Here is a 24,405-nt window from a genome sequence, read left to right as displayed (position 1 = left end):
GGTGGCTATATAAGGGAGGCACGGTTAAAACGAAATGAGCGAGAGAAGGAGAGGGGGAGAGAGAGAGAGAGAGAGAAATACTGTTCCGTTAATTTAACAGGATTAATTTAAAATCCCAAGCTAAAATAATTTCCTAGTTGTACAGTACTCACTATTCGTCCGTATCTGACTTATGGGGGCCCACTTCGTCGTTTCGGTAAGAAAAGCACATTCTGTCGCCACTATTTCCACGTAAATTACCAAAATTGTTCATTAGAAAAGAAATTACCAAAATTGTTCTTTCAAAGTGGGATCATTTTATACTAACTTTCTTCTACATCACAATTTAACGTTAATTTTTATGTTAATATTATAATATATTGTGATAAAAATATAAAGTGACAAAATGTCTCACTCTTGAGAGTCTTCTTAGCATTTCTCTAAAAAAAAAAAAAAAAAAAAAAAAACCAAAATTTTCTCTTCTCATATTCAGTAACTTTGGGTCAGATATTGTTCATCCTTGTATGCTTATTTTCGCAATCAGGTTTTTCACATAACAATTTATGTCAAAAATGCTACTTTTTTTTTAGTAAATAACAACTATCTTTTGAAGTGGCATTGGATGTGTTGGACTTACGAGTTACATGAATGTTATTATGATACTATGTAAGTTGTTTTTTTGTCTCTATGTTGCTTATATGACAAATGGTAATTCACGTCGCATCGATTTCGGCGTACATGCAAGTCAAAAATTGATCAACCGAGTATTACGTCATATAACAAACATGTGAGATTGACAAGGGAGTGTATTGTGTAATGATTTGTAAATTTATGATTGTTTTTATCAAACTAAAAAAATATCAACCAACTTATCACATACTTCAAATTACATTTATCCGAAGTGTAATTGATTGCAAAAAAATTTAAAACCTATTCAACCATTAATTAATCTATATCTAATTTTAAGACTATAAGTAGCATTTGGTTTGCGTTGCGCAAAAGGTATATAAGCCCGATGGAGCGACGATGAGAATGGAAAACCCCACGAAGGTTGTATAAGTAAGCCTCGCATACCAAGCCTATCAAGAGTCAAATTCGAACGACAAATAGTTCCTCGGTAAGTGCTTTTACACTTTTATCGAATGTTTATTTGTTTTTACACGATAAGCTAGCAATAATGTGATCAAATTCTCTTTGACAGTAATTGAATTTAAAACTTCTCATTTTCTTATATTAGAGAAAACACAAGAAGTATATATAGGTCCTTTAACACACCCCTAGCCGCACCTCCCTCTAGGGTTTGACACCTAGGCCCTTTACCTGTCAAGCCCATTCGCTTGTCCGCTTTAGGCTTGTGACTTTTACACCTATTTTAGTTAAATAAAATCAAATCGAAGTCAAACCCTTTTTTTTACACTATGATTCAGATTCAAACGAAGCCATTTCAAAACCATATAAATCGAATTATTCGGTATAGCTTGATTTGGTTCGTGTTTCGATTTTGATTTTCAATTTCATATGTGGACCTATGATATTCTGTCCAATAATCTAACACATGTTATTATAAAAAAATTAAATTAAAAATTGATTAGTGAGCAGCGCTGTTGTCCCTTGTCCTATGTGTTGACATTTTGCTCCTTTGTTAGGATGGGATGGCATAGTGTAGTCACTCTGTCGACACATAATGTTTGATACATTATATGGCGTTACATAACATCTTAATTATTTAGGGTTCATTTTAATTTGTTTTTAAAAATGGTTGAAAGTATTTTTTGAAAATGCTTTTTGAATCAATCTTGGTAATGAACATTTTCACTTCCTAAAATATGGCACACGCTGCCTTATATTTAGGCCAACGCTGTCACAGCTCAACTGCCATAATCTTCATTTTCTCCTCTATTTCATATTATCAGAGGGATGAGCCAAATGTCTAATTCCAACAACACCAATATTGTTCCCAACTAGTTAATTACCACCTACACAGTTCGACATGTATGAGGTTTTATCACAAAAGGCTTTAGTATTAGTTGAAGTGGTATGAACTTTTGTACCAGAAATAATGGTATCTCCAATTATAGCCCATCTGGGATGTAAAATATATCTTTTCTCACCATCCCCAGGGGTTAGAATTAAATAAAAAAAAAAAAAAAAAAGAAGATATGTGAGATATTTCAACACCTGCCGAGTGTCATTTGCAAGTCCCTTGCAGATCACGTATGGTCATTTTCTAAAATAGCCAATTGGCTCTAAACATCAAAGCTTTATGCTACAAGCTCAATTATTCGCACTCAAGTGTTGATTTCATACAACAAACACAACTAACTGTGGCCGAGGCTCCCATTAACTCCGCTTTTTGGTTGTAAGTTTTCTCAAGTATATATCACAAATCTCATTCAAGCAGATCGTCTTGCATTCACAGTTTGTATATGTGTTGATGGTATATTTTTTTGATCTGAATCATAGTTTCTAAACCTTTTCATTTCAAGTGACATGAGATTTAGAAATGAAAAAGCAAATACAAGAGAGTTGATTGAACTAGAGAATAACTAGGACTGCTTTCTTGATTAAACTAGATAAATGACAAATTCGGAACGAATCCTTGTAATCGACAGTGTATCGATTCAGTGGAGCATAGCGTGGGAATAGGATTACAAAGAAGAAGATAGGTTACAAAGTACACGTACACAAGACAAGTTGCTGATTCTGCATGCATGCACGTGGTAGAGTATACATGGTCAGGCATTTGACTCTGGGCCTGCAGGTTTTGCGTTTAGCAGTGGCTGTAAAGCCTTCACAACGATGGTCATGTTTGGCCTGAAGTCAGCTTCGTACTGTACACAAAGTGCTGCCACTGCTGCCAACTGAGACATTGCGCATGAAAACCAAAGTTTTAGAAACTAATTACATGTCAAGTTGATAGCCTAACGTATGCCTGCCTTATTGAAACAACAAAGCAAGCGTTTCCCATCAAATCATCCAGCTGTAGTGTCGTATAATATACCCACGCCCATCGATGGCTAATAGTCACCCACGCAGGTGTGAGCTACTACTAATATTCACACTCTTAGTATGTCGTCCTGTGCTTTGAATTAATATATGGTAATATTAAAACACTAAGAGAAGGAGTAGCGCATTATGAGAAACTAGGAGTGTGAATAGCTTTACCCTATGGGCTCATTTGGTGTTTAGGTGCAATATATTCAAGTTATGTTGAAGGAAGAAGTGAAAACTTGTTTCCGACTTGAATGTAGAAGATTAATCACTCGTTAAGTAAACTTTATTCCCTTCCAATGCTCCCCAAAAAAATGGAGAACTGGAAGAGATGAAACTGTCTAATCCCTTGTGATGCCCTGAAAAATCATTCACCTCTACCTTCAATATACCTTGAATTTTATGAGTTGCCCAATTCATTCCAATTCTAGGCCCCAAACGAGTCTTACAACTGTTAAGAGAATGTGAATTTGGTCATTTTTTTTTTCATGGGATTCCTAGATTGTTCATAGTAAGTTTGTTAAGAGAAAGGATGTTAAAGCAAACCTTAGCAATTGCCTTTGGTGGGCAGTCATTGTTTAGCTTGGGATCAACACACTGCTTTACTTTGTCCTCGCTCAATCTTGGAGTTGCCTGTAATGTTTAATTTGTATGTGGATTCAGATTAGAGGGCTTTAGAAAGCACTGCTAAAAGCAAGTTAGAGAGTCTTGAGAAATTTATGAGTACCCAAGTAACAAGACTTTGTTGCCCCTTTGGCATTGTATGATCTACAGGCTTTCTCCCTGTCAAAAGCTCTAGTAAAACAACCCCAAAACTGTAAACATCACTCTTCTGAGTAATTTGTCCTGTCATCGCATACCTGAATAAAAAATAAAATTAAAAGCAATGATTTTATAATTAAAGGAGGAAATTACAAGCAAACGTAAGGAGAAAATATCATGCACGATGGCAAAATGCTAGAGTTAGTGCAGATTATATAACGGGTTCTATGCAAGATATGTATCTACTCAACCGTGTTTTGGAGATCATAAAGGTAAGATGCTTAATTATGTTTTCTTGCCAGTTGTCTGACAATGTAAGACGCTTAATTATGTTTACACAGACTACATGAATCTAGACCATTAATAGGTTGATTTTTGTTTGAATGTGATCTAATTCCACAATACGAACATAAGTCTAAAAAGAGAATATTACCCTATATATACAAAACTTAGTATGTACCATATCCATCACTATATAACCATTATAGGGGACAGAAATACATCAAGATCAAGCTAACATACCACTTCTAAGCTAGTAATGTTCCTTCAATTAGATTAGTAGAATCAAATCAAACATTCAGAAAACAATAACCGAGGCTTACTCAGGAGCATGATAGCCAAATGTTCCCAAGACTCTAGTCGAGTGCAGTCGCGCTGCTGTGTCTGATGACTGATTTGTCAAGTTGAAGTCCGCAATTTTGGCAACATGGTCATCAAAAAGCAGGACGTTGCTAGATCTGATGTCGCGGTGAACTATTGAAGGTTGAACCTTTTCGTGGAGATACTCAAGGCCTTTGGCTGCACCAAAGGCAATTTTAATTCTCTGATTCCAACTAAGAACTGGACCCGGTTCAGCCCCTTGTACTCCTTTCCTTCCTGCAGCAGAAATAGTGGATAAAACGAATTGATTTTCAACGAATTGTAGAAACAAAAACAAAAGCAAATTATGTAACTGAGTATACCATGTAATATGTCATGTAAAGATCCCATGGCTGCAAACTCATATATCAAAATTCGGTTATTTGCCTCCGAGCAATACCCCATCAATTCCACAAAATGCCCATGCTTAAGTCTTGACACTGTTGATAACTGCACAAGATTGATCCAGCATTTTATTTAAAACATGCAACATTGTCTTTGTCTAGAAAACATAAGGCCCCAAATCTTACTTGTGCTGAAAAATCAGAGTCCTCTTGTGATGAACCCGTATCCAATTTCTTTATTGCAGCAGCCTTACCATTACTCAATTTTGCATGGAAAACCCGGCCATAAGAACCTTCTCCTATCAAAGCCTTCTGACCAAAGTTACCCGTTAACCTATTTAGTTCATCCAAAGACATAGATGGTATTTCGATGGGTAAGACCTTCTGTGGAGCTCCGCTTTTGACCGTATTAGAACTCCTTGGCTCTCCCCTGTCATTGCCTGCAACACAATGGAATGGTTTGTAATGCTTGACAAGGTGCATGCTAGTTTGTGACACAAGTATGCATATGCATGAAGGTTGAAAATATGTTTGACATACGGAAAGATTGAATTTGTTAGTTTGTTGTCCACCGATTATCTAATTAACAACTTAATCTTTGACAAGGTCATGTGATCATTGTCTGACATGGTATCAGAGCTCTCGTTTCTATAGGCTCTCAACATCAAACCTCCAACCTCATTCCACACCATATTTATTCCAGTTACATTAGATTTTGCCCGCCCTCAGTCACCATTTGGGCTAACCCCAAAACCACTTATTTAATAATCCGTGAGATGAAATTTTCCGTACAGGTGTGCAGTCATCTGAATGGTTATCCATTCCTATCCAATCCTAAAGGCCTCATGACGGGTCGAGCAATTGTCTAACAGACTTAAGCTAAGAAGTTGGACAACCAAACTGCTAATACAGCCGCCCATACTGAAATTCCTCAATAATTAGTAGTAACGAGCTGCATTTTTGCTTAAGAAATGGATTTTGACTTGACCTAGCAAACAAGTTAATAGAACATTGCATGGTTAATTAGAACTTGTCATTCGAATGAAATTGCCCTCTAATAATTACCACTAACACAATGGTCCTCATAAGTCACAATATGGCAAATGATTTGAAATTAAGAAAGATTAAAAAAAATACCTCCTCCTCCTCCATATGTATTCCCACCTCTGGGTGGGGCGGTGTATTGATTAGCAGGTGGGCCGAAGTTTTCCTCCTCCGCACCCCCGCAACACATCATTTTTCAAGTTGTGGTGACACAGCAAGATTAACGACCCATGTATCACCACCAATTGCTAATTTTCTACACAATTAATTTTATTCAGCACCAACAAAAATATTTCTGAATAAAATTATTCCTGCAATTCCAAAAAATCCCACATCAACTTATCTACAATAAACAAAAAGGAAAGATCAGCCTTTAAACTGCATCTATATGTTTCGTTTTTGTCCAAAATTTATGAATAAATATAAATACGAATCAAACAGAAGACCAAGAATTTAAGATCTATTTGGTTTCTGGGTAACCAAAATAGAAAATGAAAACCAACCATAAGGATGATTACATCTTGTTAAAAATATATAATAAATATATAAACCAATCACTTAGAACAAATCTCAAAAGCAACGTGGACAGTTTTTACGGAAGAAGATCAACGGAAATATGATTCAAGTTGAAGAAATGCAGGTTGAATAAAATGATGAAGTGAAAACTGACCTGGGAATTTAAAGAATGGTGAGGAACCAGAGGAGGGACAGAGAAGAAGCGGAGGAAGAAAACAGCAACGTTTTGATAAATATTTGTGTAGATTTGTCTGTGATGGACGGGCTCTCTGTTTTGGGACGACAGAGAGAGAGAGAGAGAGAGAGAGAGGGAGAGAGAAAGAAAGAGGGCACGTCATGCGTCTCTGTTTCGCGGGAAACTCGGGCATAAAACAAACCCTACCTCGTCTACGTTTAAATGTCACCACGTTGCACGTCCCCCTTTCTATTTGCTATTTCTCATCATGCATGCATGATGTTTATGGTAATACAACCACCAAAACTTCACCATACGGGTGCCCTTGTATGACTGGCTGGTGTGATTTGGGAGTGTTTTAAGTTAATGGAAGACAGAGCACATGCATTAGGTGTGGGGGAGCAAAGTCAAGCGGGATTAGGAATAAAATGTATTTTTGACAGAAAAGCTACTAACACACCTTGACAAATTAAATAATCACAATAAAAAGGCAGTTAATTAAAAGATAGCCTTGCAGCAAGTCATAGGACTCAGAGCATTTGATTACTAACAAAACTCAAAGGAAGTGCGGTTTGATGCATACTTGATTTATTTGGCCTTATTCATGGATTTTTTTTGCCCTACATTCTTCTTAGAGCTGTTGGATTGATCTTATTAGAATTACCATAGTTTAGTACATTCTATTATTCTTCATTTAAACTTTATTTCTAACACTCTAAACGGAAGTTTCAACACCTACAACAAAGTATTGGTTAAGAAAGAAAAATTAGTGCGGCACACTACGCACGAGTTAATTATATGTTCTTTTAATTGAAATAACATACATAACAGTTAATCGCATGTGAACAATGTAAAAGAATGCATTAAAAACATATAGTTGATTGACTAATAAATATTAAATGGTAATTATTATTTTATGTTTTCATTTTGTGTAATTTTGTTTCCTCTACTGCAATTACAATCGTGTCTGCAGAGAAAAAAAAAAGGTACGAAAGTAGGTGCAATAAGATATGCTAAATTAATTTCACAGTTGTGTTTGTATATCTTGGATTGGCATGTGTGGAATCTTTCTGCAAGATCATTTATATTCGTTAATTTTTTTTCTGACAGTTTATCTATCTCATGAAAATATGAAAATTAATTTTATTACTGTCTAATATAGAAAATTATGGACATATAAAATCGATGCATGAAGAACACGTGCAAATTATTTTTGTAGTAAAGATGTCTTTATGTATGCAGAAAGGTGGAAGGGAAAAAATAAAAATTGTTTTTGTAGTAAATATGTCTTTATGTATGTAGAAAGATGGAAGGGAAAAAAAATAACTCTGTATGCTGCGCGTAGTATCGTTATGTGAGAAAAAGAACTTTTGCAAGGAATTATTTTAATGGGTTTGTGTTTGTTCTTGGATTAATGAGAAGAAGAACGGCAGCGGCAACAAATTGGAGGCGCCAACACCACCAGCAACAACGGGGGTGAGGTGAAGGGAGACGGAGGTAAGATGAAGAAAGAGGAAAGCCCCATCACCGTGTCTTCCTCAAGGTGGTCAAATGTGTCAAAGCCTTTGGAGGTATAATAATATATCCTTCAAAACCTTTTGCTTAATTATTGCATAATAAATCCTCAAGGTTGATCTGCAACTAGTGACTTAGAGAGAAAAGTGGTAGTGTGAGAGAGCGATCTGAGTAGTGGAGGAATTGAGGTAGTGCAGTAGAAGAAGAAGCAGAGAAAAAATGGGGACGCTTTAGACGTGGAGGAAAGCCTACGGCGCTCTCAAAGTCGGCCTCTCGCGCATCAACAGCGATTACGCAGTACAAATTCCTTTCCCTTTTGTTTAATGTACCTTTATTTAATCAATTAGAAGCAAAACAAAAATTGAACGTGGGATTCAAACATCCATGTCTCTGCCTTTGCAAACGGGGCAGAACGTTTATACAGAGGAAGTAAACCGTCAATCAAAACTTCAAAGTCTTGGCAAAGTCACATGAAGAAACACAATAGAATTTGTTAAGTAAAGTGTTAACAAATTCTATTATCTAAACTATATATTAATAGAACTCACTTTATCAACAAAAAACCAATGAAATTACAATTACAATTATTAATACATAACTGGAAAAAAAAAATGTGAGAAAAGAAAAAAAAAATGAGGCATTAAAGTAATTTCCAACAAATAACTTTTTGCTGTTTTCTTTTTCCTATACCTCATAGCCATGTCATCTTATCACTACCCTCTAAACTCACTCTCTTTCTCTTTCTTTTTCTCTCTCCATAACTGCCAACACTTTTTTTTTTTTCTGATACCTGCATAACTTCTACCAAAAAATTAAAAAATTAAAAATAATATTTGAGAAAAATGAAAACTAAAAATTATATTTTTCATGGAGGATGTGATCTTTGCTAGTGTTGCTTAATTGTTCTGTTAACAAGATGATTCGATTTATATTCACGTGATGGTAACGAATAATTTTCTGAGTTCTATGACTTGCTTCAAGGCTATCTTCTATTGGTGCGTTTCCGTATATTTAATTCTAGTTTAGTACAAAGTTTTTGCCTTATTTTGGTATATAGTAGTATTTAATTAATTGATTTCATGCATGGTTAACCCTATTTTGGTCCATGTTATTGTAGTCTTAATTAGGTTAAAAATGCAATTGTGTAAATCCTATTGAAATTCTATAGTATCAATTAGATAGTGTTCTAATTCCGTTTATTTAACCAAGCAAGAAAATAGAAACCGACAATAAACTATGGTTTAGATATAATCCATATATAATGAAGATTATATTATCTTCCTTAATCTATATATAGGATGACACAATCAAGCAAAAAAATACAAACTGACGATAAAGTTTGAAGTATTTAGATCATAATTTATTTTCATTAATTAATTATCTCACTAATTGACTATTCCAACTTTTGCAACAAGGATAATCGCGTTGGAAATTTTGAGTAGAAATTTCATTGTCCCACATTTATCACTACCAAATGGTTCTCTCATTTTATAAGGCTTTGTCCCTTATAAAAAGTGATTGAAATGATGGACCATGGAGAATAAAATTAGGCTCAACCTTGGGGTTGGACTTTGGGTGTACTAATTAATTGATAATTAATATGTAATTAATTATCAAAAATGGGCCTTGGAATAAACAAAACAAAGAAAATGTTGAATTCAAGTTTTGACATGAAAGACTTAGGTCAAGCCGATGTCATTCTAGGAATTCAAATTAAGAGAAATAGTGAAGGGTATGTCCTTACACAGTCCCATTATGCAGAAAAAATATTACAGAGGTTTGGTCAATTTGACTGCAAACCTGCTGCAACTCCTTTTGATGTTGGATGCAAGTTGGAGAAAAATAAAGGCAATGCGATATCTCAACTTAAATATTCACAAGTAATTGGAAGTCTAATGTACTTGATGAATTCGACTAAGCCTGACTCAGCTTATGTAGGAAGTAGGCTTAGTAGATATACAAGTAATTCGGCACAAGAGCATTGAGATGCTTTAGTAAGAGTGTTAAGGTATTTGCAAAATACACTTGACTATGGACTACACTACACAAAGTATCCACCTGTTGTAGAAGGCTTTGGTGATGCTAATTGGATTTCTGACACTACATAATCCAAGTCGACAAGTTGATATGTTTTTACCTTGGGAGGTGCAGCAATATCTTGGAAATCCTCTAAACAAAAATGTATAGCTCATTCCACCATGGAATCAGAGTTTATAACTTTAGACTTGGCTGGAGACAACGTTCTAAAAAATACTAGGCGCTAGTCGGCCGTCGGGCTAGCGCCTAGAGCCTAGGCGGCTAGGCGGATTCACTACAACAGTTTGAGTCTTTTACGACTTGGCAAATACAACATACAATACTGGTATGTCATAAATAATATCATTCACGACATTCATAAAGTTCATGTCGTAATACTTGTGCATAATCTCACATTCACGTCAGTACTTTTGTGCAAGTTGTTAAACACAAATATTTACGGCTTAAGCGTTGTGTATCACATTTGACAATTTATACGACACACTTTCCTTCTCTTTTAAGGCTTCACGTTATGTCGTAATGTGAATTTTTCATATATTTGTGTCCGTACCTTTTATGACACGAATGACACGTCGTAAATAATGACTCTAACTTTGGAAAATTATTATGTTATAAACAAGCCAAATTTTTCTAGTCAATCAATAGACAATTTGGCGCCGAAATTTTTTTTTAGTTCCCGCCGAAATTTTCCCCACCCACATTTTATTATTTTTTTATTAGACCAATTCATGTGTTTTGGGGTGCCCAACACCATTAGATTTGTTTTAGTTTCCTAATGTTCGAAAATAAGCTTTTTGGCTTTTTGGCTTTATTCTCTTTTCTTTCTCCAGAGTCCCCAGCTTCTACGACTCATCAGGCTCTTCGGCCGGCCATGGTGATTTCCTAATCCAACACATCTCTCTTTTTTCCCTTGTTTATTCTTTTTAGAAAATGCAATTTCAATATTTTTCTTGAAACTTTTGTATTTTTAACCATTTGGTTTTATCCTTTTCAATGATATAAATGTTGAGTTTGTAATTATGAAAAAAGATATAGATTTCAATCTTTTGTCTGGTGCTATGTATGCATTTGTGAGTATTTGAAGGAATATGGCTTGAATGAAAGTGAAATGGTGAAATTTCTCTACTTGATGCCTTTTATTGAGTTTCAGTAGGGGCAAGAAGGCTAGAGTTATATAGGGGTGTTTGGTTCTTGCTGTAATTTGTGTGGTCTGGACGAAAAGAAATAAAGGGCTTTTGAAGGTATGGTGGAGTAGGGGCTAAGGAGCTATGGGATAACTTGGCGAGGAGTCTATGATGTTGTAGGCCTACTAATTTTTCAGATTTTAGGAGGGTTTTGTTTCCCTCATGCATTTCTATTTTCCTTTAGTGGTCCTCTTGACCACTTTTTCATTGGTTGTTTTATTGTCTTTGTTGCAAGAAAATTATTTTGTCTTTGTTGCAACCAGAAGATGATTAGAATCCGGGAGAAAAGTAGTTTATTAGCACAACAATTCCATGCAATTACAATTATGAATCTTTTTTATTTTTAATGCATCAACTGAGGGAGCATTTGCTGATGACTTCAATCATTGAGGGCAACATTATTTTTAAAAGCTCCTAGTTGACTTCAATCATTGAGGCCAACCATTTGGGGAATTGCAGCAAAGTATGCTTCTCTTCTTGGTGTCACGGCAAGGGAGTTGGTTCCCATTACCGTAGATACATGGAAAGAATTTGCTGATGACTTTAAGCATCAACTATGGGAGCATGTTCAGGTAATATAAAAACCTTATTATGTTTTGATTCTGATATTTAAATTAGTTCTCTATCAGTTTCAATAATTTAATGTTTTATGTTTTAGAATAAATTTGATGTTGATGAATGTCATAAGAAGTATTCATTACAAAAGATTTTAAAGATTTCAAATCATTGGCGAGATCACAGATGCAAAATGCTTAAGGAAGTGTAGAAACAAGGAGAGCAAATTGGTTTTAAGCGTGCTACAAAGCAAATCAAGCCTGATAATGTGAGTTTGGTACAATGGCGAAGTTTTGTTAAGAAACACTTAGGTTCAAAATATAAGGTAATAATATTTCTTTTCTTTTATTCAAATATATTCATTCTATTTTCAGTACTTCAAATCCATAACAATTATATTGAATAAATTTTGGATATATAGGAGGTAAGTGAGAGATTCAAGAAAATGAGGGCAAAGCAAACTATGCTACACACAATGAGTCGCAAAGGCTATGCTCGCCTTGAAGATGAGATGGTAAACTACAATTTTTATTTCTATTAGTCATATTTTACTTTTGTAGATTTTCTGGTTTAAAGTTTCAATGTATATTTCATGTATGTTTGTACAAGAGTGAAGAAGGCATGTTGCCTTCCTAATCTAAACCTTACACAAACACATTACCCCAAGCAGCCTCCTCCCTTAAATCAAGGGAAAGGTGATTTACATACCCTTACCCTAAAAATTACAATGAGCCTTACCCTAGAGATTTACCGTAGGGGTCACCTTGGTAGTAGACTCCATATGCAGCATCACAACAACTTTTTAACATAATTGCAAGTGGTGCTGCTGTATGAAGACTATGATCTAATATTCTCTCTTAGTGCTTTTTTTTTTTTTTTAATTTCTAATGATGTAGATAAGAGAAAGTGAAACACCTAATGCAATAACAAGGGGAGATGTATGGATTCGTGGGCACACAAGAAAATCTGGTGAATTTTTAAACGAAGAGGTTGCAATTGTAGCGGTAATGAATGGAACAATTTATACTCATTTGTATTAGTATTATAGTCTTTATTTTATAAGTTAACATTTTGCTTTTTCATCGTAGAAAAAAATACAAAATGCAAATAAGAATGTAATAGATGTTGATAAAAACTCTATTAAGAATGATGATCTTGCCAAAGCGCTTGGACCCGAACGTAGAGGTAGAGTAAGGGGACTTGGGTTTGGTGCAACACCTTCACAAGTGAGTGTTCAAACATATAATCGTGAGAGAGTTATTATGCTGGAAAAAGAGTTGGAAGATTTGAAAAATACTATCCATTTCCTACTAGTTGGACTGATGGGGAAAAATGCTAACTCGGTAAGTACATTTTTCGTACACTTTATTATTATTATTAAATATTAAATTAGCATCAAACTCATAAATTATGGTCTACTTTAATGGCAGTCTCCTTGTGTTAGCACAAATCATCAAGGATCTGGAAACTTACCAAATGATTCAACCAATCACCATGCTAATTCAGCAAACCATCATGCTACTTCTTCCAAGCCTCAAGCTAAATCTTCCAACCTTGATGCCTCTTCTGGTAATCTAAATCATAATTCTCCCAAACCTCAAGGTACTAAGTGAAAATTACTAAATTGGACAGGGACTAGAGAAGTTGTTGCACTTGCTGAAATTGCATCCACAAATCCTCAAGATTTGGTGCATTTTGTGCCACTTGGACCAAATCATAAGAAAGTTTGGGTCCTTGAGATACTTGTATCTAGGATAAACTTACCTCGACCAACACATGAGTTTTTTCTTCTCAACGATGCACTCCTTAGTACAATCGCATGGCCAATCGAATCTATCTCCTTTGACTAGCTCTTGATTAAAAGGTACTAATTTTGGTTGTGATGGTTCACTAACTTTATATCAATTTCTACTTAGTTTTTTCTTGGTTTTTTCTCACTTACTAGCTATATATATTTTGGTCCTATAGATTTGAGATTTAGCTCAACGCTTCCTTCTTGGTATGGTGCTCTTTTGTGATGAAATTGCTTGCTCCATGAACATGGAAGGTGTGCTTGGGATATTGCTTTTTGGTATGATGTTGCCTTATATTTTGGTCCTACATATTTGAGAATTAGCTCAAAGCTTCCTTCTTGGTATGGTGCTCTTTTGTGATGAAATTGGTTGCTCCATGAACATGGAGGGTGTGCTTGGGATATTGCTTTTTGGTATGATGTTGCCTTATATTTTGGTCCTACATATTTGAGAATTAGCTCAACGCTTCCTTCTTGGTATGGTGCTTTTTTGTGATGAAATTGGTTGCTCCATGAACGTGGAGATGGAGGGTGTGCTTGGGATATTGCTTTTTGGTATGATGTTGCCTTATGGTCATCATTAGTTTCCTCTATTAACTTTAGGATGTGCATAAGTTGTAAGAGGAACAAAACAACTCAAGTTTTTTGTAAACTTCCAATTGTAATGTAATTGACATTTTTACTAATTAATCTAAGTATTTAGAGTTTAATGCGTTTACGATGATTATTGTTATCTTTCTATTGTACTCCTTACAATACTAATTTAGATGTTATGAAGTGAGGCCCATCTAAAATGAATTGTTAAAAATAAAAATAAAAATAAAAATAAATGTAAACTACGACATGCAAAATCAGTCGTAATTGTTGATGGTAGTCTTCTTTTACGATGTATGCCGTAATTGCCTTCACAGTATTACGACACTCAATAAACGCCATATCAAATATTAATTACGGCACACAGGTATGCCGTAATTGCTTTTGCAGTATTACGACACTCCATTAACGCCGTATCTAATACCAAGGCACATAAGGCACGCCTTAAAGAGCATTTACGACGTATTTTGCTTAAATTATTCACGGCTACTAGGGAACGTCATATTTGACAAAACATCTTTTACGATAGGGGCTTTTATTGCTTGGGGGATCAAGCCATGAATAGCCGTTTACGGCGCCCTTTGTGTGCCGCAAAAGACCAATTCTGTTGTAGTGATTTAGGTAAATTTATTGTAAATCTTGTAAATAAGTGCATATTGACACTTACAAAAAATTATACTTGTATGAAATCCATGGATAAGATAATAAAAGAATGATAAAATGCAAAAAGAGTATCCAACAATGTCTCTCCAATAGATAGGATTTTTTTTTTTTTTTAATGAATTAGATGGTAGAAGATGAAGTTCATATGATAATAAATATGTACTACTTAATAAATATTTTTTAAAGATTATTTATTATATAGTGAACTTAAAAAAAAAAGTAAAGATGTAAACGTTGTGGTTTGTAGTTTGTAAAAAGGAAGGTATGGCGCACTGCACCAAAAAGGGATGTGGGGCACACCACACAATATTCAATGTATGTTACAATTGATCAAAAGTTAATTAATTTAAAAAAATAAAACAAAAAGTGGAGTGGTCATGTCTGTCACGTGGGGGAGTGGGAAGACAGAAACTTATTTCTATCTTCTTCTTCCTTTCGTCTTCTACTTCTTCCTTTCGTCTTCTTGAAATGCAGAAGGCAGAACTAGAACAAGAACGCAGCTCTCTGCAACAGCAAAAAGTCCAAAATGCCCAGACCACCTAGGTCATCAAGTCGCCCGCCTAGGCCGCCCAAGCACCGCCTAATCTGCCTCTGCGCCCACCTAATCCTCTTGCCAATTTTTCTCCCGATTATGAGCTAATCGAAGTGGTTGGCCACCTTGTAGCGCCTAAGCCGATTTTTAGAACACTGGCTGAAGAAGAAGCCGAGTGGCTCAAACATTTTCTGGAGGATATTCCACTGTGGCAAAGCCTGTAACTGCTATATGTATACATTATGACAGTATGGCCGCGCAATCAAGGGCCAAAAGTCATGTATACAATGGAAAGTCGCGACACATCAGGTGTCAGCATAATACCCTTAAGAAGTTGTCCAATGGAATAATATCCATTGATTATGTGAAGTCAAAGGAAAATATAGATGATCCTTTGACAAAAGGTCTACCAAGAGAGCAAATATTATTTACATCGAGGGGAATGGGTCTCAAGCCAATTCAATGAATTGGACAGGGTGGAAACCTAACCTAACTGATTGGAGATCCCATGGTCTAGGTTTAATAGGCAAACTGGTTCAGTTTGATTCAAAAGTTGAACACACAACTTACCCATTCTTATGATAAAATGTGTGTTGTCTGTTGCATTCGAGGGGTTATGTTTTATACATTTAATGACATTAATATCTTGTTATCAAGACGAAATGGGGCTGCATTTATGAGAATTGAAATGGCTAAATTCTCTAAAACTCCTACGAAATCCGGGATCTGTTTAGGGCCAAAATGAACACAACCGTATAAATTGACATGCAGACATGATATGTGTGTAGCATATTGTCTCAGTTTACTATTGCGGTGAACAGTTCAAGATCTTCCACATCCACTGCGTCACCAAGTAAACCCGATATGTTTCTACTAGGGTAAGTTCAAGTCCAAAAGACACTTCATCATATGCATAATGTTGGAAAATTTAGGCAGCTAGTCATACATTTGCATTCAAATGTAGGGTGTTATAAGTAAACTGGTGGTGTTTGAATGAAATTTCAACTCAAATGTAGGGTCTTGTTGGAAATTTTGAGTAGAATTTTTGTTGTCCCACATTGGTCCCTACCGAATGGTTCCCTCACTTTATAAGGCTTTGTCACTTATAGAAAGTGATTGGAGTGATGGACCATGGAGAATAAAATTGGGCTCAACCTTGGGGTTGGATTTTAGGGTGTACTAATTAATTGATAATTAATATATAATTAATTGATAATTAATATATAATTAATTATCAAAAGATGGTTAGGCTCGGGCTCTAATAATTAAATTCAATAAGCAATTTTGAATTTAATTAATCTTTTTTGTTTTTTTCAAATAGACTCGTCCTTTCAGATGAAGTCTGAGAGCGTATGAAAATATTTGAGAAAAAGATGGAGCAACACACCCTTTGCGTTTAACAATCGCCTTCCAAAAACATGTATGTTGCGAACAGACATATGCTCACTATAAATACATGCATCTGCATATCATTCAACTCACTGAAAATCATCAATCCATACATACGAAGCATATTGAGAGTACCACAAAGAAATTCGCCAGAAGTTTAGTTTTGTGGTGCTGGAATTCTGACTTAGATCGTTGAATCTTGATGAAGCAGACGTCCGTAGAACTACAAGCACTGAGCAATGACGAAATTTTTGTTTCAAGGACATTGCGGTACGCAAGCCTCGATTTTCTGTTTATCTGCTTAAATATTATTTCATTTTGTTTATACTCTGTAATATATTTATTCACATTTATTATTAGCATATATAAGTTTATCACAAATTGTTGACATATATCCAACAAAGCGCATTACGATCAAAGCATAGTCCCTCCTTCAATTTTATTGAGGAGCTCAATTGCTATGCCCGCAAGCTTAATCAAATCCTCCACACGATTGGACACTTCGGTCTTGAGAAGCCCATCATTCACGACCTCAAAGCTTTCTTGGCAAGTCCGCGCATAGGTATACCCAGCACTCAACTGGAGACTCGTATCCTTAGGGCCTGTTTGGGATTGAGGTGCTTAAAAAAAAAGCTACTATGAAAAAAAGCTATGAAAATTTTTAGTGTTTGGTAAACTTTGAAAAACAGCTTTGTTTCAAAGTTGAGGGTGAAAAAAAGCCCAAAACCAAGAGATGACAAGAAGCTGCAATTTGTAGCTTCCAAAAGCAGCTTATTTTCACCCACACACGGGTGAACAGTGTCCACGTTTAATGAAATATACCATAACCCAAAGCTGCCCTCGGTTTTCCCTTCACCGACGCTCTCGCCTTTCCCTTCTCCAAAACTCTCTCGCACGCTCTTCACCTCAGAGCTCTCTCGCATAACCCGAACCTCAGGCTCTCTCTCGTTCTCTCGTTCTCTCGTTCCATCATGAACTTCCACTCGGTATTGGACGGCTGCGCCTCGACCAAGCGCTGCAGGATCTTGAGCGCCTCGTCGTCCTCGCCGTTTTCGAGCTTCTGCTGCAGAAGCGATTTCAGGGCACCGATGGCTTCCGAATTCGAACCCAGGAAGTCGGACAATGTCGGCGGAGGTTCGGCTATGGCGAGCAAAGTCGATGATTTGGTGGTGAACACGGCGGCGGTGACTCCGATGAGAATGGCGGTTTTGGCGTAATGTTTAAGAGTTTGAAGAATCGGGCTTGGGTTGTTGTGGGTGTTACCTGGGATGAGGGGTCGGTGGTGGTGGGCGGCGAAGGAGGCTGTGACTTTGAGGGCAGGGACATTGTGGGAATTGTGGGAATGGGGAGGGTCAAAACGGAGAAGGGAAGGTTGGGTTGGTTTACTGGGAATGAGTTTGTATTGGAAGAGAGATGAGGATGTAGAGAAGGAGGAGGAAGCGAGAGTGGAGGAGGAGTTCATGGTTGAGCCGGCGGGTGCGGAGTGGCGGAGATGACAAGGTTTGGGAGGTTTTGTTTGGGGTTTCTGTGGTAGGTGGGAGGTTTGGGAGGTTTTGTTTGGAGATGACAAAGTTTATAAATATTTTTCTTCTAAAAATAAAATATATTTAGTAATTCACTTTTATTTGTTAAGAAAATTAAATTAATAGCACATCTAGTAATATACCATTTTTGGTCATTTCACACAGTCACAGCTGTTTTACAAAAAAGTTTACCAAACACTATGATACTGCTTTTTGTTTCCAAAAGCACTTTTACAAAAAAGTTTACCAAACACTTTGCTGGCTTTATTTCACAGCCGCTTATTCTCACAGCACAGCCGCTTATTCTCACAGCAGCTTTTTTTCAAAGCACAGCAATACCAAACCAGCCCTTAATCTTTTGATGAAAGGTCGGGGTGCCGGGGGTGCCTAGTTGGTCCATAAACGCCAGAGCAGTGCGAAAAGATTCAACGGAATCCTCGAACAATTTGACGCAAGACTCACGGGATCTAGTATTGCGTCGGTCGGGTTGTTTGGGGGGGGGGGGGGGGGTGGGGTTGGGGTGGGTGGGTTGGGTGAGGTTGGGGCGGGGGTGTGGTGGTGTTTGGGGGAGAGGAGATGCTGGTGACAAAGTCAAGATCGGCATGGGCATTGGTTAGACAAACGTTGATAACATCATAACATACTTGGTGCGTTGTACCTTTTCAGTGAATGGGGATCCGGCGGTGGGGCAGGAGAGGAAAAAGAGGAAGACGAGGGAGAGGAGAAACTGAGTCGTCATTCGTTGGGTAGTGTTCATGATTGCCAGGGATCGATGTGTGGTTGTACACGTACTGGAGTTGTGCTGATGGTGGTGTGGGGAGGGGATTTACATAGTAGAAAAGAACTTCATTAGGGTGAGTGGTGACGTGCGCTCAGGTAGTATTGAGCTCTTACAATTGTTTTATATTTTTTAGCATTCACAATATTTTGAGTAGGTATTTTTGTGTTTGATTATTGCATGGATGAAGTAATGAACTAAAGGTTTGTACAGAAAATCTTGCTTTTTATTGTTCTTTTGGAATGAAGAAAGGGATGCAGAAACAAGGGGGTGATGTGGAATCACAATATTTCAACGTAAAAACAACTGGATTACTCCTAATAGTATCTACCAAAACTAAAATTATATATCTAGTTTTATTTTCTTCTTTTTTAAGAGGAAAAAAATTAATGGGTACTACTTTATGGAGAATGTATAAGCTATGCAAGCAAACATACATATATATTCCCTATCTTACTTGGGCAACCTACGCATTTGTCTCTCTACCTTCATACTCCACAGTCTATAAACATCACATATTCAATATGGATTTGGCATCAATTGTTGGTTTATCAAAATTACAACGTGGTTACTTTGGGTAGATTTTTATTAACAACGGAGTTAATTAACAGTCAACAAAATGAAATTATTAAAAAAATCATGAGGTCTATAAATCCTAACAACATCAGCCACTCAAAAACACAATAAACTCAAATTAGCCAATTTATCAGCCGCGGAAATCATCTCAATATTAGGGTAGCGTTGGTTGCCTCTAAACAATAGTAATAAGAGCTACAATATAATCTTCGTACGTGCTGATCCTTTAGAAAACTTCATCCCAATATCACATACTTTTGTACAAGTACCACACCACCGAATCGAAGATCACATGTACGCCTCAATCAATCACGTATTCCCATTGGTCGAACCACACAGAGTCAACCTATCTGACGTTTCACAATGTATATCATTCCCTCCACTCTCCCACTCCTGAAAAGCTCTACATATATCCATTGAAAACTGGAACGTAAAATGATTGGCCAAACTCTAAACTTTAACCCCTAAACACTCAATCCTAAAGCTTGAATCCTAAATTACACTGCCATTTTTATCTCTCACATATTTTTATTAATTTTTTATCATTGAATATAATTTTAGCGGTTGCAAACGGGTTACAATAATTCTTCATTAAAATAAGGAACGTGACATAGGAATCTTCAAATGAAATTTGATCCCATAATAAAAAACCATAGTTACCCATCAAATTTCTGAACTTTATCTTCAAATTGAATTTGTTGGTGCAGGTACACTACTAGTGGAGCCAACGCGGGGAAAATTGGTGGATATGACCCCAACAATGTCATTTTACCCTTACTCATTATAACTGATGACTCTAAATGATATTCACGAAAAACAGGAAATTTGGTTGATGTTTTGTGCAAGTAATAAGGTTTTCCAGAATTAATATATGCAATGCACTAGGACCAAGTAGATAATTTGACTAATGATGTAAAAACAACCGTGTAGGTCAAGATCATGTATATGGGTTTAGGTTAAGTATATGAAAATGAATGTGTAACATGACAACTTCTTAATCATGCACTTAATTGGGTTAAGATCTTGGTTTCGCCAATGTGTACTTCTAAATTATGCATGTGTAAGTGTTGGTAAGAGTGAACCTTTTATGTGTTCACTTCTTGAATAAAAATGCTCGTACACAAGAGAAAAAAATAGTTAATTAGAAAAATACACGCTGACAATTATAAGTTTTAAAGGTCAATTGGAGAGTATCTTCTCAACTATTCACTTGTCGTGTTCTAGCTGACATTTAGATGTAAAATTTTTGGTTTCATTATCTGATATCTATGTATATCTTTTCAATGAATTTTTTTATAAAATAATATGTTTACCGATTAATCGAGTAGTTCTTCCTTTTAATATTTGTCAAATATTTTTTTGTGATTCCAATCTTTTATCATCATAATTCATTTTGGTAGAACTCAAATTTCTATCTGAAATTATATATCTCTTTTTCTTATCTTTTGTAAATTTTTTTCTATTTGATTTATGATTCTATCAGTCAGATCTTCAATCTTTTTAATTTTTTGGTAGAATAGGGCAAGTGCTATTGTCTTTGTACGGCTGTAATCATCATTCCATGAAGATACTATTCATGTTATAAAGTAACTTGACTGCCACATGTTATTACTTGAAAACAAGGGATCAATAAGAATGAAGCTTGGGGCTTCTTGGTGAGGGAACTTGGTGTTGCGAGTTATACATTAGTTAAAGTGTAAATAGTAATTTGTTGTCCTATATTGACAAAGTGCATAAGTAATATCAATTGTAACTCCTATATATACTCCACTTTGAAGATTAATGAACATATAAGAAATTTTCAAATATTGTCATATATATATATATATGTATGTATATTTGGTATTTACCATCTTTAGTTTAACTTGGCATCAAACCACTTCGCTCTCGATGATTTGCGTGCTTTAATTTTGTGCCCACTTTTGTCTTGATTTCCTACGTCCAAAAAATGAAATAAAATAAGTGAACAGTATAATGAACAATTTGTGCTACAGTGTTCTAGTAAATTGTTTTAATTCCGCTACTTATCTTTTGTGCCTTTATTGTTCGTGGTTTAGCAAAATGGCTCAATACAATCATAGTGTGGGTATGCATCTTGGTGGAACAAATATATGGATAATTAATACTGAAGCCACTGATCATGTGACTGGTAACCCTAGAGTTCTTGAAGAGTTACGTGACTATGTTCATGATCCATATATTACTAGTGCAAATGGAGCACCTTCCCCTGTGAAGGTAAAGACGCTATCTCTCTTATTCTGACCTTATCACTGGTCCATGCTTTATTTGTTCCCAATGTTAAGTGCAATCTTTTGTCGGTAAGAAGACTACTTGATACCTTATATTGTTCTGCTCACTTCTACCCCATGTATTGTTATTTTCAAGACATTCAAACTCAGAAGATAATTGGTTGTGGTAAAAGAATTAGGGGTTTGTACATCTTGACTATGGAGGATATTATTGTTTTAGGTTCAAATAATCATCAAGTTCTAAGTGCTAAAGTGGATGACAGACATCAAATTTGGTTGTGGCATCGACATTTGAGACATCCATCATTCAGTTATATGAAGCATCTATTTTCTTCTTTGTTTCGCACTTGTAGTGATTCAGAGTTCAAGTGTGAAACATGTGTCATGGCTAAGAGTCATTGTGCTTCCTTTCCCATAAGTGATTCTAAACCTACTTTGCCATTTGATTTAATACATGCTTATGTGTGCAAAGGTTACTTCTAATGGATTCTGTTGGTTTGTTACTTTTATTGATGATTGTATTCGATTAACTTAGGTGTTCTTGATGAAGAATAAGAGTGATGTCCCTTTCTTCTTCAAGAATTTTGTACAATGGTGTCTACTCGGTTTCTGACTAAAGTTAAGGTCTTCAAGTCTGATAACGGAGGAGAATATATGTATCACACTTTGACATACTTTTTTCGTGACCAATGTATTATTCACTAGATGACTACTCTGTTTACACCCCAACAAAATGGTGTTCGAACGGAAGAATCGTCAAATAATGGAGGTTGCTCGCTCCTTGATGTTGGATAAATGTGTTCTTAATCATATGTGGGGTCATGCTGTTTTGGTTGCTGTGTATTTGATAAATCGTGTTCCAATTAGGGTTCTTGATTTTCAAACACTGCTTGATGTGCTACAAAAACATGTTTCTCTTGTTTCTATATCCAAACTTCCTCTGAAAGTGTTTGGGTGTATTGCGTATGTGCATGTATACTCTCATCAGCGGAGTAAACTTGATGCATCTGTTCTCCAATGCATATTTATTGGGTATCCTAAGAATCAGAAAGGCTATAAATGTTATCATCCTCCAACTTAGAAAACCTATATTACCATGGATGTCACCTTCCACGAGGAAGTTTCACATTTTGTGAAGCTCTCTTCTAACTCTCCACTTTAGGGGGAGAGGGAGTAAAATGCAGATTTGAAGAGATGGTATGGATGATGTGTTACAGGCAGAGTTGGGGACATAACCTATTATGTTGCGTGATACTGACCAATCGACTATAGATAATGATCAGGCAACAATCATTCCCAAGACTATTTCTATTGACAATCGGTTAGATGTGCCCAACGAGTTGCCTGTTGTTGGTATGTCTGACGAATTACCTTCTGATGATCGGTTGCCTACTGCTGGTATGTCTAATGAGTTGCCTGATGATGGTTCATCCATTGATGATTCTTCTAACAGTTTGGTACAAGATGGTGACATACATGAGGTAAATTCTGATGATTTTTCTACTTATCAGTTGCCTCCACAACCTAATCGTGGAAAACCTAAAGTACAATATGAGCTTGATATGCATGCCAAAGCCAAGTATCCTATCAACAATTATGTGTGTACTCATCGTTTGTCCAAACCATATGCATCTTACATATGTCAGCTATCTAGTGTATTTATTCCAACAAAATTTCATGATGCTTTGTCTGGCCCTAAGTGGTTTAATGCCATGAATGTTGAGATGGAAGCTTTGGAAAAGAATTCCACTTGGGGTTTGGTTCCTTTGCCAAACAGGAAGAAGGTTGTTGGATGTAGATGGGTGTTCACTATTAAGCATAAAGCAGATGGTTCTATTGATCGGTACAAAGCCAGATTAGTTGCTAAGGGTTATACTCAAACCTATTGGGTGGACTATTAGGAGATTTTTGCTCATGTTGCCAAACTTAATACTGTGTGTGTTCTTCTGTCCTTAGGAGCAAACTAGGATTTGCCCCTATTGCAGTTTGATGTTAAAAATGCTTTTCTTCATGGTGATCTCAATGAGGAAGTTTATATGGATCTCCCACCTTGTATCAAAATATCTCTTGAAAAATGTGTTGTGTGCAGATTGCGAAAGACTTTGTATGGTTTGAAACAATCTCCTAGAGCATGGTTTGGGAGGTTTACAAGTTCAATGAAGAAGTTTAGGTATGTCCAGAGTCATTCAGATCATACTTTGTTTCTAAAGTGACAATTGGTAAGCTAACGACATTGATTATTTATGTTGATGACATGATAGTGACTGGTGATGATCAGAAAGAGATACAACTCTCTCAAAATTACCTAGCTACTGAATTTGAGATGACAAAATTGGATGAATTGACTTATTTTCTTGGAATTGAGGTTGCACGATCTAAACATGGTATTTTTTTGTCTCAACGGAAGTATATTCTTTATTTGTTAGCTGAAACGTACATGTTAGATTGCAAACCTATTGATACTCCAATTGAGCAGAATCATTGTCTGGGCTTATTTCCGGATCAAGTTCCTACTCATAAGGAACAGTATCAGATGTTTGTGGGAAGATTAATTTATTTGTCTCACAC

General features: G+C 36.0%; 2 protein-coding genes and 1 long non-coding RNA gene across 3 annotated transcripts; 1 reads left to right on the top strand and 2 right to left on the bottom strand.

Moving 5' to 3' along the window:
* Positions 1 to 2,605: 2,605 nt before the first annotated feature.
* LOC103958739 (probable protein kinase At2g41970) lies at positions 2,606 to 6,061 on the bottom strand. The gene is made up of 7 exons (XM_009371049.3): positions 5,853 to 6,061; positions 4,902 to 5,155; positions 4,695 to 4,821; positions 4,335 to 4,608; positions 3,698 to 3,830; positions 3,517 to 3,603; positions 2,606 to 2,840 (listed from the first exon to the last, which is right to left on the bottom strand). Exons 1-7 carry the CDS (start codon positions 5,950 to 5,952, stop codon positions 2,715 to 2,717), a joined length of 1,101 nt encoding a protein of 366 aa, XP_009369324.2. The 5' UTR covers positions 5,953 to 6,061; the 3' UTR covers positions 2,606 to 2,714.
* Positions 6,062 to 10,836: 4,775 nt separating this feature from the next.
* Positions 10,837 to 12,255, top strand: LOC103958758. The gene is made up of 3 exons (XR_001954180.2): positions 10,837 to 11,758; positions 11,928 to 12,066; positions 12,163 to 12,255. It is a non-coding gene; the product is annotated as an uncharacterized LOC103958758 (long non-coding RNA).
* Positions 12,256 to 17,612: 5,357 nt separating this feature from the next.
* On the bottom strand, positions 17,613 to 18,173 carry LOC103960778. The gene has a single exon (XM_009373261.2). It carries the CDS (start codon positions 18,171 to 18,173, stop codon positions 17,613 to 17,615), a length of 561 nt encoding a protein of 186 aa, XP_009371536.2.
* Between the last annotated feature and the right edge of the window lie 6,232 nt (positions 18,174 to 24,405).

The sequence above is a fragment of a genome, unplaced genomic scaffold (assembly GCF_019419815.1).
Source record: "Pyrus x bretschneideri cultivar Hongxiangsu unplaced genomic scaffold, Pyrus_bretschneideri_v1 Contig53, whole genome shotgun sequence".
In the NCBI taxonomy this organism is placed as follows: Eukaryota; Viridiplantae; Streptophyta; class Magnoliopsida; order Rosales; family Rosaceae; genus Pyrus; species Pyrus x bretschneideri.
The sequence above is the reverse complement of the archived record's forward strand: the minus strand, read 5'-3'. Positions and strand labels throughout refer to the sequence as shown.

Bases quoted from the DNA above. Each gene is read 5' to 3' on its own strand.
- LOC103958739 (XM_009371049.3), bottom strand. From the start codon at position 5,952: ATGATGTGTTGCGGGGGTGCGGAGGAGGAAAACTTCGGCCCACCTGCT. The intron at 5,156-5,852 runs GTATTTTTTTTA...ATTGTGTTGCAG, and splicing joins TACATATGGAGGAGGAGGAG to GCAATGACAGGGGAGAGCCA. The intron at 2,841-3,516 runs GTTTGCTTTAAC...GCAATGTCTCAG, and splicing joins CACCAAAGGCAATTGCTAAG to TTGGCAGCAGTGGCAGCACT.
- LOC103960778 (XM_009373261.2), bottom strand. From the start codon at position 18,173: ATGAACTCCTCCTCCACTCTCGCTTCCTCCTCCTTCTCTACATCCTCA.